At 51.8% G+C, this 15171-nt stretch overlaps 1 protein-coding gene across 7 annotated transcripts in view; it reads right to left on the reverse strand.

The window, feature by feature from the left end:
* The window catches only part of TLN1 (talin 1), a 31831-nt gene that overhangs the window by 15850 nt on the left and 810 nt on the right, over positions 1-15171 (reverse strand). For 3 of the 7 annotated variants that reach the window (XM_045469611.1, XM_045469609.1, XM_045469610.1), the window contains exons 2-21: positions 9314-9476; positions 8972-9069; positions 8588-8717; positions 8329-8481; positions 7927-8069; positions 7685-7812; positions 6906-6966; positions 6158-6262; positions 5672-5827; positions 4821-4922; positions 4581-4657; positions 4177-4357; positions 3915-4028; positions 3690-3798; positions 3262-3470; positions 3045-3143; positions 2599-2649; positions 1878-2045; positions 1419-1713; positions 691-857 (exon numbers count right to left, since the gene is read on the reverse strand). In XM_045469611.1, coding sequence (XP_045325567.1) covers positions 691-857; positions 1419-1713; positions 1878-2045; positions 2599-2649; positions 3045-3143; positions 3262-3470; positions 3690-3798; positions 3915-4028; positions 4177-4357; positions 4581-4657; positions 4821-4922; positions 5672-5827; positions 6158-6262; positions 6906-6966; positions 7685-7812; positions 7927-8069; positions 8329-8481; positions 8588-8717; positions 8972-9069; positions 9314-9443 — 2676 coding nt within the window. In that variant the 5' untranslated portion in view covers positions 9444-9476. Of the gene's footprint in view, positions 1-690; positions 858-1418; positions 1714-1877; positions 2046-2598; positions 2650-3044; positions 3144-3261; positions 3471-3689; positions 3799-3914; positions 4029-4176; positions 4358-4580; positions 4658-4820; positions 4923-5671; positions 5828-6157; positions 6263-6905; positions 6967-7684; positions 7813-7926; positions 8070-8328; positions 8482-8587; positions 8718-8971; positions 9070-9313; positions 9510-15171 lie in introns of all 7 variants that reach the window. The other 4 variants (XM_045469613.1, XM_045469612.1, XM_045469615.1 and 1 more) reach the window with 2 other exon arrangements.

The following is a 15171-nucleotide window of genomic DNA, read 5'->3' on the forward strand; positions in this document are numbered from 1 at the left end:
GAGATGAGCTGCCTCAAGCAGGCAAAGGGGAATCAGGGGGCCCCTAGATTCCCTTTGGGCCCTTTTTAGGTAGAACCGTTTCTTCTTTCCCTTTTGGGGGAAGAAGCCATGTTTCTTTCCCTACTGCCCCCTAAATACCACTGGCAAAAGGGTGTGTTTAAGGCTCTTTGGGACAAGGAGGACTCAGTTTAGAGCAGGGATTTCAAAAACCAAAGCAGGGGAGCTGGTTACTCCTGCAAACTGGAAAGCCCCAGAGCCCGGGGAGTGCAAGAACCTCTCGGCTTCTTCCCGACGGTCGTCTGCACCCTGTGTCCCACTGCCTATCTTTCTCTGTACTGCTGGCAGCAGAGGCCCCAGGACTGAGTGCTTATATGCATTCCCAGGACAGGCCATGAAGCAGAGGGATCCAGGAAGCAGGCAGGTGGTGGCAACAAAGTAGGGAAAAGTAAGGATAGCAGAGCGTAGACTCAGAGGAAGAAAAAGGGCATGTCGGTCACCAAGTACCCTGGCAGTCACAGTGGCTGGAAGCCTGGGCCCCTATGCACCTGAAGCCGAGGGTGCCTTTACTTCCTGAGTGCTCTTATATTTTCTGCTTTTCTTGGGTCTCTCCCATCAGAAAAGGGTGACCACCTGGACCCTTCTACTTCCCTTCAGGTCTCAGTCCGGGAGTTGGCCACAGAAGGCTCGTACCTTGGCAGCCTCCACCATCTTGGCTGTGGCATCGGCCAGGATCTTAGCAGCGCTTAATAGCTTGCGAGAATTCTCCAGATCACTCTCCCCCTCGGCATCAGCCTTGATGGCATTGACCAGGTCAGAGGTGGCTTGGGCTAGGATGCGAGCCTGTCGTACCATCTCACCTGAGAGGACAGGGCACTATCAGGTAAGGAAGCCAGAGACACTGCGAGGGTGCCAGGGTGGGGGAAAGGGGTGCAGGCAAGGTAGATAGGGCTCTTGGGGGGCAGTTAAAGAGACACAAAGGTTCTCAAAGTGATTCCCCTGGAGTTATTGTATTTTGGGTTTAAGATCTTGGAGAGGGACAGATTTCCTGGTGAACTTTTATGGGAGAGAAGACAGTCTCTAACAAGTAAATAGTCTTGCACTCCTTGTGAAGGAGTGCACTCCTTTCGGGAGTGAGCAGGTAGGGTGGAGTGGAGAAGGCTATTTCTTAATGCCACCTTCCAACTTCCAGCTACGTTTGTGTATGCTTTTGTATATTCTCCAAAATATACCAAAGAAGGCAGAACGGGGATCACATTCCTGCTTTACAGATGAGAAACTGGAAGTTTCAGAGAGGTTAATAAGTACATGGTCTACTCTGCTGAATCCTTAGCAGGGACTGGCAGGTCTGCAAGGGAATGCCCAATGGGCTCGGGGAGCCTCAACAGGGTTCTCTGTCTTCCCAGGAGTGGTGTCCTTACCAGCATCACCCATGGAACTGAAGATGTTCTCGGTGACAGTGAGGATGGTGTCAGTGGCCTGGTCATAACGGCCAGCAGGCCCAGCCCCCGAGGCATGGGCCTTCACGTGCTGCAACAGCTCATTCAGGGCCTGGGTGACAGCTGTGGCCGCTGCTCCTACCCCCCGCAGCAGCTGCCCATCGTCCGTGGCTGCCTGGGAGGCGGACACACAGCCCTCCACGGCTTTGGCCACCAGGCGTCCGGCCTCCACCAGCTGCTCTTGGCAGACAGGTGAGCTGATTGTAGGTGCCACCACCTGTGGGCAAAGCAAGTGTCAGAGATGAAGGCAATGGAAAGGAGTCGTGAGGAGTCCCACAGCCACCGGAATAGGTAAGAAGGAGCCACAGAGGTGAAATGACAGGCTCCTGTGTGTGGCACCATCACCCCTCAGCACAGGCTAATGCAGCCTTTGTGGCTCACCTTGGTACAGGCCACCAGCTGGGAGGTAGACAAGGCACACTGTGTCGCTGCAGCAATGACCTGGGTCTGAAGCCCTGAGTCCTCTGTCCGCTGGGCCACACTCTTGGCCTTGAGGACCAAGGCAGCTGCAGCACTTGCCACGGCCTTGGCTAGCTGCATTAGTACGTCCTGTGAGAAAAGCACTGTCAGCATGGCCTAAGATCGAGCTTGGGATCCATGGACCCTTCTCAGAGGCATGAGCGGTTTCATTATTCCCACTGACTCCAATCACTGGATAGTGTATGCAGAAGCAACCAGAAGCTACCCCAAGCCCCTGCCTTGAGCGCCCAGTAGGACAGAATACCCACCAAGGAACAAACCCACACCGAGAGAAACAGAGCCTACACCAGAGGGAGAAACGCATGAGGCGGATACACTCGGACCGCAATGGGGAGGGAGGGGCGGTGCTGTTACAATGGGATGGAGAGAGGTACCTCTTGGGGTCCCTCCCACCCCCAGCTTTTTTTCTCCATTTCTTCTCAATCTTGGTTGGAAGCAGTCACCCTGGAGTACAAGACCCCATACAACCCTCCCAGATCCCATTTTCCCAAGTCCTGCCTGTGACATGCCTCCCCATCTCCATCATGTTCTGCCCCCCGAGGAGGCTGGGGGAGAGGTGCAGAGCGAGTGTATGCGGCTCAGAGAGAACAAAGCTGGGAAGGCCCAGGCCAGAGGCCATTACCGTGGGGGGTTCGGGGGGAGATCGAACCCCAGCCCCTCTGGGTGCACATATCTGCGTGGGAAATCCAGGATGACAAGTCAGCTGAGGAAACTGGCATGGGGTGGGGAAGGGGGAGCTAGAGGAACAGTGTCCTCAGGGTGGTATGGAGGCAGCTTCAAGATGTCGAGTTGGGACAAAGGCTATATATGGGGAAGACAAGGAGAAGATGGCAGGCGACTACAAAATATCATCAGCCAAGGATGACCTGGTAGATTCAGTTTGGATTCAGGGGTTCTAAATTTTCATGCCCTCAAAAGGGAATGGAGGTTCCCAGTGTCATTCCCTGCAAACAGATGTTCCGTTTGGCGCTGAGAAGTCACTTTGTAGTAACAGGACTAGGAGCTGGATTCAGGGTCAGAGATTACTTCCAAGAAACTTCCGTTCTAGGGCCTGGGTAAGTCACTAACCTGGAAGTGGGGGTCAGTATCGCTTTCCCCAATTTGCTGCAACAGCTCCCCACTGGCCTGGCCCACGTTCCCAGCTGCTTGCAGCAGGTTCTGACGGGGCTGTGGAGAGTGGACACCGGTCAGAAGCTGCCCACAGGTCCCACACTTCCATCCCACAATCTGGACTGCCCCCTCCTCCTTTGGGGTCTCCTCCCTAGTGCCAGCCGTGGCCCCTGACCTCAGCGCTGGCTGGCTGGGCGCTGCGCAGCAGCTCTGACACCGCCCCGGCAAGGCCCTTCGCGGCCTGCAGCAGAGGCCGGCCACTGCTGCCTTCGTCCTCCAGCAGGGCGGCCAGCAGCTTCACGCCGCGGGACATCTCCGTCAGGTTGGAGGAGATCGTGGTGACTGCACAGCCCACTGCCGTGTAGTCTGTCTCTGCGGGGTCCCCTGAGGGAGGAAGAGGAGCACACATGAGGCGAGCAGGCCAGACAATGGGCTAGAGAGGGGCAATCACAGGCATTAGTCACAAATGTGTGCCAAGAGAGACACGGTCTCTTCCCTGAGTTGAGGGGCAGTCCCACCCGGAGCCAGTCACACTTGGTGCCTGCACGTGCTCCTCCTCCCCCACCCCCACCACATACAGATAGGACTTGGCATCTGGCCTACCTGCTGTCAGGTTCACCACGGAGGCAGTACCAGCTGTGATGGCATCTACCTGGGAGTGGATCTCATGCTTTGATTCATCCATCTTGTTCTTACGCCAGGCCTTAGAGGCCTGAAAGAGAGAGAGAGAGGCAAAGTTCAGGATCTGCTCTGGTCCGGTTAACCCCGATCCCGTTCCTGTGAGTCCCAGCCTCAGCACCGCTGGCCTCTCCTCCGTCCCATACTCACAGCATCCTGGCCCAGAGGGGGCAGAGTGTCAAAGTCATCCAGAGTGGCCTGGGCGGCTTGCACAGCCTGCATGCTAGAGTTAATGGTCCCAGTGAGTGCCTGCTGGGCTGATGTCTACAAGACAAGGGGAGGAGAAACAGAGAACGCTTAGAGGAAAGAGGAGGTGGGCTGGGGACAGGACTACGAACAGGGACGTGGGAAGACAAACAGCTGATATGGGGAGGAAGGCCTGGTACCGTGGTGGCAGTGGAAGCACTCTTACCAAAGGGGGCATGTGTCCCCGGTGCATCTGGCCGCTGGTAATCTGTTGCTGGGCAGGTGGCATGCTGCCCACCTGGAAATTCTCAGGACCAGAGGCTCCAGAGCGCATGATGGCAGGCAGGGCCACAGAGCCGTGCTCTACTTTCCCCACCCGGTTATACTGCTGCTGAAGGACTGTCGACCTAGAGAGGGGACACACAGGGCAGCACTCAGAGGACTGTTGTCTTAACCCCCTTGCCACCCAGCTGTACTACCTTTGCAGGTCCTGTGGTCTAGGGGGATGTGTGATAGCCTGTGACCGGTTAAGGAACCATCCTAGGGACTCCCCACCCCTCAACAGTCGTTGGAGTCAGGCCCTGCCTTCCCTGCCCCTGGGGGATGGGATCAGCCCAGCAACCTTCGTACTTTTTGGGGGACACTGAGTCCTCTAGCATAGTAGACTCCTCGTCTCCTTCCAGCCCAAAGTGATCCTTGCTTTTTTTCTGTAGGAAGGAAAAAGGAACAAGAATTAAAGAAGAGAGAGGCAGGGAAAAAGCAGCCTCTTCTTTCCCTACTCAGCCTTTTTCCAGAACCTGGGTCCTCACTTCTAAAGGACTGGCTTGGGTAGAAGGTGAGGGAAGATAAGGAAAAGGCTGGGGCAGGCACCTTCTTAAGGATGATATCAATGTAGCCGGCGATGAGCTGTGCGATCTGCTCCCCTTCCGTTGTCTGTACTGAGTAGTAGCCATCCTGGTAGTCCCCGAAATCCTAGGGTGACAAGGTGGGGGCTCAGTGGGAGAGCCTGCATCTACCCACGATGGAAAAGGGTAGGATGGGAGCCCCAAGGCCAAGCTGGTGAGGGTGTCTTCCCCTGCCAACAGCCCTCTAGAGAGAAGCCTACCCTTCTTCAATTTCCCATTTCTTTATTTTTCTCCTTGGAGGGCAACATTTTGTTTCTGAGGAGCAGTCTCTATGCTACATAGTTTCAAATGCATGCCGTCTAAGAAATAGCTTTTCTCTCACCCTGATAATAAAGCTGGGAAGACACAAACATTTGTCATTGAATGACCATAATGGAAAGTTAGCACTAGTATCCAAAATGGAGAAATAGCCTTTATTAAATTCTTGTCCCCTCGATAGGGCACTTCATTGAGGTGGTATCAGTTTCTAATCCCTAATACCAAAATATAAAGCCAGGGGGAAAACTACTGTATAGTTGCTGCTGAAAGAGGGGAGGCTTATTTTTCTTTCTTTCACCTTTTTCTTCCCTCTCCCCAAGTCTCCTGTGAGCTCAGTTTGCTGGTTTACAGTTAAGTTCTGTGGACTGCAAAGATTGTGTCATTTAAGCACAACTCTCCAGCAAAGCTTCTCCTTCTCTCTGACCCCTAGGGTCCTGTAAAGTCCTCCTTTTTTCTGAAGTCACATTCAGTGCACTGTCCCAAGGGAGGGGAGAGACCTCTCAGCTGCCCCCGCCTGGAAATTCCAAAGCCCTTTCCCTCCTGGGCACCCGGACTCACCAGGGTGAAGCTCTTAGGAGAGGCAGCCCAGCGTTTGATGTTGGTGAGGCTCCATTCCTGGATCACCTCTTTGGTCTTCTCATCCACTCGCATCACACACTCCTTAGTGATGCCCAGAAGCCTGGGCACCAGCTTGTTCTTTCCTTTCATCTTTTCCTGTGAGGCAGATTGTTGTTGGTATTAGTGCCAGAGAGGTGAATGAGCAGATCAGATCTAGACCACAAGGGGGTGCTGAGGAGGGTGGGAGAGCTGAACTGGGTGTCTATGGATGGACCCAGAACAAGCTCCACTAGGGAGAAGGCAGGGTCTGGAGGAAAGTTGGTGGCAGAGGGCTGACAACAGGGCAAGTTTTCACAAGGTCAGAGCAAGTAGAGAGAATGGGACTTGTAGGGATGGTGGAAAGTGTAACCAAGGGCAGGGCCTGACTTTGAGAGGAAAGAATAAGAGTGGAAAGAAGGAGGATGGTGAGAAGGGTCTGTAACCCACCTTAACCAGAAAAAAGGAGACACCATAGGTCTTGAGGGAACGGGCTAGCTTCACGTAGCGCACCTTGGCCTCGATCTCACTCATCTGTCCACAGTTCTTGTGTGCCTTAGAGTAGAAAACGGAGAAATGTTTAGCGAAACGTGGGAGGACAGCATCACAGACAAGGAGTTGTGACGTTAGCTACGATGGGAGCGTACTGTGGGGGGCACAGGAAAGTTAGGGGGTGCAAGGTATGAGAAACGAGAGGGTGACGGGATGAGGACTGACAAAGGATATGCAGAAGCAACAATTCAAGGAATATAGTTAAACAATTTGCAGACATTCTGGAGACGTGAACAGATAGGAAGTAGAAGGTCAGATAGAAGACTTTTGGGGCTGAATATTCAAGAGGTGGGGATAACACTTTATGTTTGTACAAACATATACTTTTCACAGTAATTTCAGGCATACTATCTCATTTGATTTTCCTATCAATCCTACCCCGGGCAGGTACTGTCATCCCATGTTAGATGCAAAGAAAAAAACAACCAAGAATATTGAACTGAATTCCACAGCAAATGCAGTGATGGAGCTGAGATGAAAAGCCCAGGTCTTCCGCTTTCTTGGCACAGGAGAGGTGGGAGAACAGCTTGGCAGGTGGAAGCGGGGTGGGAGGAGACAAGGAAGGGGCCGGGGGTCCATTCAGTCAGTAGGATTAAGCAGCAAAGCTCCCGGGGTATCCCAAACACTTTCCCCTGCCCCCATTCACCTGGAAGATCTTACGCTCTCCCTTCTGCTTCACATACTCCTTGGGCAGGAAGTCCTTCAGGCTACACCAGAAAAGGGAGGGTCAGCATGTAGTGGACAGCATCGGGGGTATGTGGGCCATGGACTGTGGGCCTAGGGGCGTGAGGAAATGTCTAGGACAGTATTATCTTTGGGGAGAAGGAAAGCTCGAGGGAATAGAGTCTGGATTGTCCATGAAATCGAGATGACTTAGCATTAGCTCTGGAGTGCAGCCTGCGTCTCTCCCTACAGGGAAAGGGACAAGGGAACCTGAGTTGCAGGCCCAGTCCCTGAGGGAAAGAGTCTAGAGCACTACTGCAGGGAACCAAGAGCAGAAGGAGCTCAGTAGAAGGATGACCATGCATGTAGGAAGTTAAGCAAGCGGCGCCGAACTCTATACACTCTGAGAACTCTCAGTGGATGAGACTTGTGAAGCTTTCCAAGTCTAATGTTCCCTATGAGGAAAAATGTACTGTTTCCCTCTAGCCACTACAGTAAAATTCTTCAGAGAATCTCAAAAAGCTACATGCTTGCCTGAGAGGTATGGGGTAGAGGCAGATTCTAGGCTACCTTCATGTTCCACAGGGGGCCAGTGAGGAAACAAATGGCTGATGGCAGCGAAACAGGTACCCATGTGGGTCAAACCCTGGTACTTCAGAAGAGGAAATGGAGAGAGAAGGCCCGGGATGGGGGCAGGGCTGTTGGGGTCACAATGGCAGGGAGTCCTGGGTCCTGACAGGGTGTGGGATGTGGGTCACTCACTCGAGGAAGCCAGCCTTGTGCTTCTGTTCATTGTGGGGCCCAAACTGGATCTGGCATTGGAAGCCAGCAAACTCACAGGCCTTGTCGAAGGAGACAGGGTGGGAGCCATTGAGGATGTCATCTCGTGCCTGGAGAGCACAAGAAAAGGAGGTGAGTGTTGTGTGGGGGTGCGGGAATACCCCTCGCTGTGCTTCTGCCCCCCTCTCTGTACCTCCCTCATCCCAGGTAAATCCTCTCCACACCTGCACATAAAGAAGGTTCAGCTGCACGGGGTCCCGGGAGTCCACATTCTGGTCTGAGTAGAAGAACTTCCTCCGCAGCAGAAGCGTCTCATGCTCCTCCACTCCCTGTTCCCTCAGTGTGCGGCCATGGTCCAGCCAGTTCACTGGGACACAGAGAGTCCCCTCAATGCTAAGCCCCCAGGGCGTCTGTGCTGCCTGGTCTTTGGCTTTCTGTTTGTTTGTTCTTTATCTCCTACCTTCTCTCACGGATAAGTTCCATGAGTGTAGAACTTTATTACTGATGCATCCTGTATCTTAAAACGGCATCTTACAAAAGCAGGTAGTCAATAACTAACAAATAAACAGCTGCCCCCTGGCCCCCTGCCCATTTTCCAGGGCCCTCTTTTTTCTATTTCTGCTTACATTCATCGTCTGTGTGCAACTTCTGCTTTAGTTTCTCCATCTTCTTTTCATCTCGTAGCAGTGTCTTGTCCTTTCGTAAGGTCCCTGTCACCTCCTCCTTTTTCTCTTCCATCAGCTCTCGAACCAGTGAATATTCATCATGGTTGGTGATGCCTGGGGGAGCGCGAGGGGTTGGTAGCATCCCAGGCACTGCACCCGTGTTTTCTGGTAGAGTTGGAGCCTCCATCCCCGAGCCCTCAGCCCCACTGGGACCCCTTACCGATGCGGGCACAGATGGTCATGAGCATGTCGGTGACAGTCTTAGAGTCATCCACCATGATAGTCTTCACAGTTCCATCGAGCATACGGATTTTCAGGGGCCTCTGCTTCTTCCTGTATTCCATGGTGTCCTATTGGGGCGGGAATAGGAGGTAGGAGCCTACTTTAAGCTAGCGGTATTACTTCCTTTTTCCATGGCCAGAGGGGAGGAAAGTAGATTACTGAAGGTAAGATGACGATGGCTTACTCAAAAGCAGGGTATTTTGATTGCCTGTGATAGTCTGGAGAGGGTCAGAGGCAATGGATGTAGGTGCTGAAAACAGGAGGTGGAGTGGGGAAGCTGACGGAAGAGGATGTTGGTGGTCCTTGAAGAAGTGATACTCACCCCATTTCGGAGCATATAGTAATCCAAAGCTTTCCCGGCCTCCAGCCATATGCCTTTTTTGGGGTCGTCATCTGACAGAAACAGCCCAAAGTCGCTGGCTAAAAGAGAGGATGGATTACCTCAGATCTATGAGGACCCCAGTGTGGCTGAATGGCTGCATTGTTGCCCCTTATTATTTCCCCAGGGACTGCGGGCCTAAAGGGGACAGAGGGAACCGCGGAGCACAGGCGTGAGGGATGAGTAGCCTTGAGGGACAATGGGATCATCCCTTAAAGCCAAGAGCCTGGGAACAAGAAGGGACTGAAGACTCCCACCCCACCCACCGAGGTAACTCAGACTCACGAGGGCCAGCCAGGGCCTCTGGGATACGCTCACGAATGATGCGACAGGCATCGTATACCATGGTAGACGGCTCAAACTGCATCGTCTTCACCACATTCCCGATGCTGATCTTCAGCGAAAGTGCAACCATGGTGGCAGCTTCTCCTCTCCAGCCTGGCTACACCTGGTCCGTGGTATTAGGGCATTAGAGCACACCCTCATGAAAGGAGAGGAGGTCCCTCAGATGGTGCCCCAGGGAGCCGTGTTTTTGAAAGGGACTTACCAAAGCAGATAGTAATGCGGTTGTTTTTGTTTCATTTCAGAATTTTAAAGCGTGAAAGATTATTTATACCAAAAGAACCAACCCTAACCATCTAAGATAAGTGAAGGAGAGTCGGTCTGCAAGGTGCAACAGCAGGTCTGAAATGTAGTGTTCCCTGAGGACACTGCCCCATCCCTATCACTAGAATCTGTGCCTCCCTTCTTTCTACCAAGTGTCTCTCTCTTGCCCCTTATCCCTGCTCCTTTCCCAGGCCTGCCTTTGCCTTGTTTTCATCTTTTCTTGGTTCAGTCTTTTTTTTCTCTTTGTCTCCCACTATGTCTTGCTAGCTTTTTCCTGTCTGGGATTTTCAGAGCTCTGTCCTGACTCATCATGTGACCTCCCCTCTGACAGCTTTAGCCTCCTCTGCAAAATGAGGATGTTATATGAGAGAATTCCCGAGAGCTCCTGAAGCCTGCAAACACTGACTCGACCTAGCCCGGCCGGAAGACCAAACACTGGTGGTTCAAGCTATCTAGGCCTACTTTTGTCCCGGTTTTCCTCTAACCTCACATGGTGGGGGCCTTCCCAAAGAGCCAGGCCCCGTGGTTGGCTTCCCTGGCAGTCAAGATAGAATTATGATTCTCTAATCCAGAGGGATCTCAGAAATTACTTAGTCAACTCCCCAATTTTGCAGAATGGATATCAGACCATGGTGGGGCAGGTGGGGTAGTTTCAAGGCAGGTCAGACAGAGAGCCCTGTCCCTCTAACTCAGTCCTTGCTCCAAGTCACCAAGTTAATACCCAGTCCTCACCACAACTCTCATGCTCTCTGGTTTTCAGCAAGTCCTCCTCATACTCTGCTCTCCATCTCACTGCCTCCCTTGATGGTATTTTCAGTGTAGCTTGTGATATCAGTCCCATGCTCACCTCCCCCACTCTCCTGGCACCACCTCTCAGCAGGCTGGAGGAACCCCTGCAGGTGGCACCCAGTGCACAAGAGGACCAGTCTGCCTGGCAGCTGATGATGTGACCCAGTTTGGTACGGGGATTGGTTCCTCTCAACTAAGAGAATGAGCAAATCCGGGCTGCCGATCCCCCCAACCCCGGCAAACTGCTGGCCCCAGGTGGGGAAAAGGGGAAAAGCTGAGCTCGGGGGAAGGTTGAAAACAAGAGGTGGAGGTGCTGGGATACAGCAGCCAGCTGAGAACCAGGAAAAGGGAAGGGAGATGTATTTGGAGAATAAAGAGGTTAGGAAGGATGAGGTGAAGGGGACTGGAAATCTAGGTAGAGACAGGAGGCAGGCAGATGTGGGAAAGGTGTGGATCAGGGAATCTGATAGACATTTCTGACCTTATAAACAGTCCAGAGTCTCACAAGAGAAGAAACCACAGCTCACTCTCTGTTTTTATTTCCAAACAAGATAGGACCATTCCAGTCTCCCAAGTTCCAGCTCGCTGCCCACCTCCCCATTCCTCGGCCACCTCTCCCAGTAGCTTGACAGACCTGGCTGTGGGGTTGCTGGAGGGCTGGAGGGTCAGTGAAGTAGAGCAGTCAGAGGAGCTGAGGGCAGGACTGAAAGGACCCTCTACCCTAACCTGAAATTGCACGTCTCCCCCATTTCCTCCGGACATGGACGCCCCCATCTTCTTCACGGAAACCTCTGGTGACACCCCGATAAGGGAGATGAGTCATGCCTACCCTTATTCCCAGGCTGGTACCGAGTGGACACCCATACAGCTACCAGAGGGTGAGGGAGGAAAGGGAATTAAAGAGTGAACTGGAGGTGATGAGGGCAAAGAACAAGGCCCTTGGAAGTATGGGGAGAAGCTATCCAGTTCCTGCTCTGGCCTGAGAACTTTGCTCCCGTTTCCATCATGTTTTATGGAACAGCAACAATGCCCCCCATACCCCCCTCCCAGGGAGCTCCTCCTCCCTCAAGACATTCCTGAGATGCATTCCAGAGGAGTTGGGCAATTGGGGGGGGGGGGGGAATGGAGGACAAGAGGTCAAATCCCAGCAAGGAATGGAATGTCAATGTACGGGGCGGGGGGGGGGGGGGGTGGAAAAGAATCGGGGGTACACGGAGATATAGTCAGAGCAGATACCCACAAGGGGAGCTGCAGAAAGACAGGGAGCTATAGAGAAGTACAAGGGAGAGAGAAAGCTGAAGACAAAGTCAGAACGTATGAGGGTTGGGGGAGTAACACTCACTCTGTTACCAAATTTGGCCTCTGAGTCCGCAACCGCGGTGGAGGGGGGCGGGGAGGACTGTGGGTGAGACTGACATATCCGGCCTCAGGCTGCTGGAGGCTCATTTAGGGCTGGACTGGGCAGCTGAAGGGCTGGACCTGATCTCCCTCAACATAGCCCCCTCACCACCTACACCCTACCCATTCATTTTCACCCTCCCTAACTGCACCCCAGCCTATGCACAGAGCTCTTTTTCACAAAGCTACTTACACTGTCTCCACACACATTATCTCAAACATGCAGTCCCTACACAGACCCTATCACAACCACGTTATCTTCCCGTAAAGACCCCATCCCACTCACACAGCTTCCCCACAAACACACCTCTATCGGTAAGTGAACAACTTGCCCCAACATCTCCCATTACACATTCTCCCTCCATTCATCCAACAAGCATTTCTGAGGGTCTGCTGTAGAAAAGGCTCTGGGCTAAACTCTCACTGACCGGGAAGCAAGAAGAGTGAGCCTTAGCCTTCGCTTTCAAGGGGCTCCCAGTTAGTTGAGTGGATAAGCTAAATATAGAATTATAATACAAGGCAGGATGTGGTAAGAGTCCAGAGATGCGTCCTCAGGGGAGAGATCCCTTTAGGTCAGAGAAGAGGGACCAAAAAGTCTCTGTGAAAAGTGTCATTTGACAAAAAGTCTCTGTGAAAAGTGTCATTTGAAGTTAGGACTTTATTAAAGGTAATAAAAAATCATAATGATCTTTTATTGACCATTATGTCACTTTCCTCGTATACATAATTTCATTTAATCCTTACAACAACTTGGCAAGGTAGGTATCATTATTTCCATTTTCACAGATTAGGAAATTGAGGTGCAAAGATGTTAAATACTTGTTCAAGGAACTTCTCCAAAGTCATACAGCTAATTAAGTTGTGAAGCCAGGATCTGAATCCACATGCTTCTCTGACTCTGAAGCCCAAGCTCTCTATGCCAGCCAGAGGTGAGTCAGGGCTAGCATTCCAGGCAGAGAGAATAGCATAAGCAAAGATGGAGAAGCAGCTAATCGCAGAGGAGCATTCAGGGAACTGAGTAGGCAGGCTGGTTAAAGCACAGGGTACCTGCAAGGGAGCAGTGATGGGGAAGTCAGGGTTAGTGTGGAAAGGGAAGGAGAGGACTAGAGAGAAAGGAGTATTTTACCTACTGAAGGGCAACAGGAGGTCAAGGGAGGCTTTGAGCACAGAAGGGACATAACCAGAACTGGATTTTGGAAAATAACTCTAGCAGTTACCTTGGAGATTGGTCAGAAAGACACCGTATTAGCACAAGTGAGAGGCGTTGTCAGTAGTTAGAATGATAGAGTGGAGGATGTTGGTCAATTGTAGTTTTAAGAGGACCCGATGACAATCTGTCCTATCGACCTTCAGGGACCAGAGCCCGAAGTTAGATTGGGGTCCCATAGCTTCTATCACCAGTAGCCTTTCAGTGACTGGGGTGGCTTGAGTTTGGGTAAGGAGTTGGGAAGGGAAGAAGGAAAGGGTCGGTCGATCTAGGTATATGAAGATGAGGCTCTGGGGCACAGGGGATGGGGAGGTGGTTAGCACCAGGCATGGGCAGAAAGGATGAGGTTAGTGACTGTATTGGACTGGAAATGGGGAATACAAGGTGTAGAGAAAGGCTGGGGAAGCTGGTGATAGGAAAAATACATATATGACCAGTCACTGGATCCGGCTAGGGGAAGGGGAAAAATAATTGTAAGTCAGGGAATGAAAGAATGAGGTCAGAGGCCAGAGCAAGATACAGGAGGCTGAGAAGAGGTGGGGCTGTGGTCAGTGGCTAAATAAGGCTGAGATGGGGGGAGAGCGAAGGGACACCAGCAGTGTCTAAGCAAAGCTGGGGTTAGTGGGGGGGGGGTGGGTATAGGGCACAGCCAGTGGCTGGGTCACGCTGGGTAGGGTATAGTGCTGTGGTCAGTGGCAGGGTCAGGCTGGGAGTGAAATGGAGGTGTGGTCAGTGGCCTGGCTGGGTGTGAGATCAGCAAGACCCAGTTTCCTCTTTGGGTCTCGTTTCCTCTTTTCTGTTTGGGGAGTGGGGGAAGGGGATCTACAACTGGACCAAGAAATTAAGGAGGCTTAGAACCAGGGGTTGGCACATAGCAGGGCCTGGGAGTACTGGATAGTTATATTGGGCTGGGGGTGGGGTATTAGGAGATGACCACGAGGTATGCAGGTAGGTGAGTGAGTGAAAATGTGGAAGAGTGTTTTAAGAGGATGGGAAAGCTCAGATTTGGGAAAGGGCAAAATATGGTAGGATGTGAAGATTCAGGGGTAGGAAGGGAGGCAGAATGGCAGCTGGGAACCGGTGGTAAGATGAACAACATGGGAAAATTACCGGTGAGGGGAGAATTCTGTATGCAGGATTGTGCTTGCAGAAAGGGGGTACGCAGGGAGGTGTGAACTGCAGGGCCAGGGAGGAGAGCTGGAGAGAGGACTTAATAAATAGAGAATGAGGGATCTGGGAGGCAGTGGGGCTGAACTGTCAGAGGATTCAGTCATCTCTTTCTTCCATGGCAGCAGTGTTTCCTTGGTGGGCTGCCACTTAATCATAGCCCCTTCTCCCTAAGCAGTCCTCCTCTTGTGACTAGGCCTTGTACATCTCCTGTGTCCCAGTCCCTTTCCCAACTCCTACCTTGTAAACAACATAGTCCAGAAACCCCTGCCCCTCAACTGTGGTGACCACATCAAGAGCCTTGGGTTTAGAGAACAGAATAAAGAAGCTAGAATCTCAGATGCCTGAAATCTAGCAGAAGCCCAGAACCCTAACCTGAAATTAGTCTGTCATATCTCTGGGCTAAAGGACCTCTGCAACCATGCAGGAATGAGATGTCCCCGCAAAACAAGAGTGCCTACGTACTGCCAATCTCTTAAATTTTATCTATCTGAGGTCAACTACCCTGACCTCAACCATAACCCCCCTAAAACTAATCCTAATTCCTAACATTAACCCTGACCTTAATTTGTTTCCTGTTCCCAATACTGGCTTTGACATTCATCCCTTTCCTAGCAGACACCCATATCCAATCATTGATCCCTAATATTGATCTAATTTTTACCACTAGCACCAAATTGCCTGACTTTAACCCTAAATGTTGATCCCTAAGCCTAAAACTCCTTTGTCACTTGATTCCTGACCCATCCCCTTCGCTATTTACCCCGGTACTGTCCTAATGTTTTGTAACCTCTAAAACTAGATTTCTAATTTAATTCCTGTGCTGACCCTTAACCTGGCCCTGAACCCTAACTTTGACTTAGGTTGGCTAGAAAACAAAAATAATGACCTAATCCAAACTTTACGTACATAAAACGGACCTGACTCAGGCCAGTAACTCTAAATTTTAACTCCACCATTATATCTCCTAAAGCCA

Source organism: Leopardus geoffroyi, chromosome D4 (genome assembly GCF_018350155.1).
Source record: "Leopardus geoffroyi isolate Oge1 chromosome D4, O.geoffroyi_Oge1_pat1.0, whole genome shotgun sequence".
NCBI lineage: Eukaryota > Metazoa > Chordata > Mammalia > Carnivora > Felidae > Leopardus > Leopardus geoffroyi.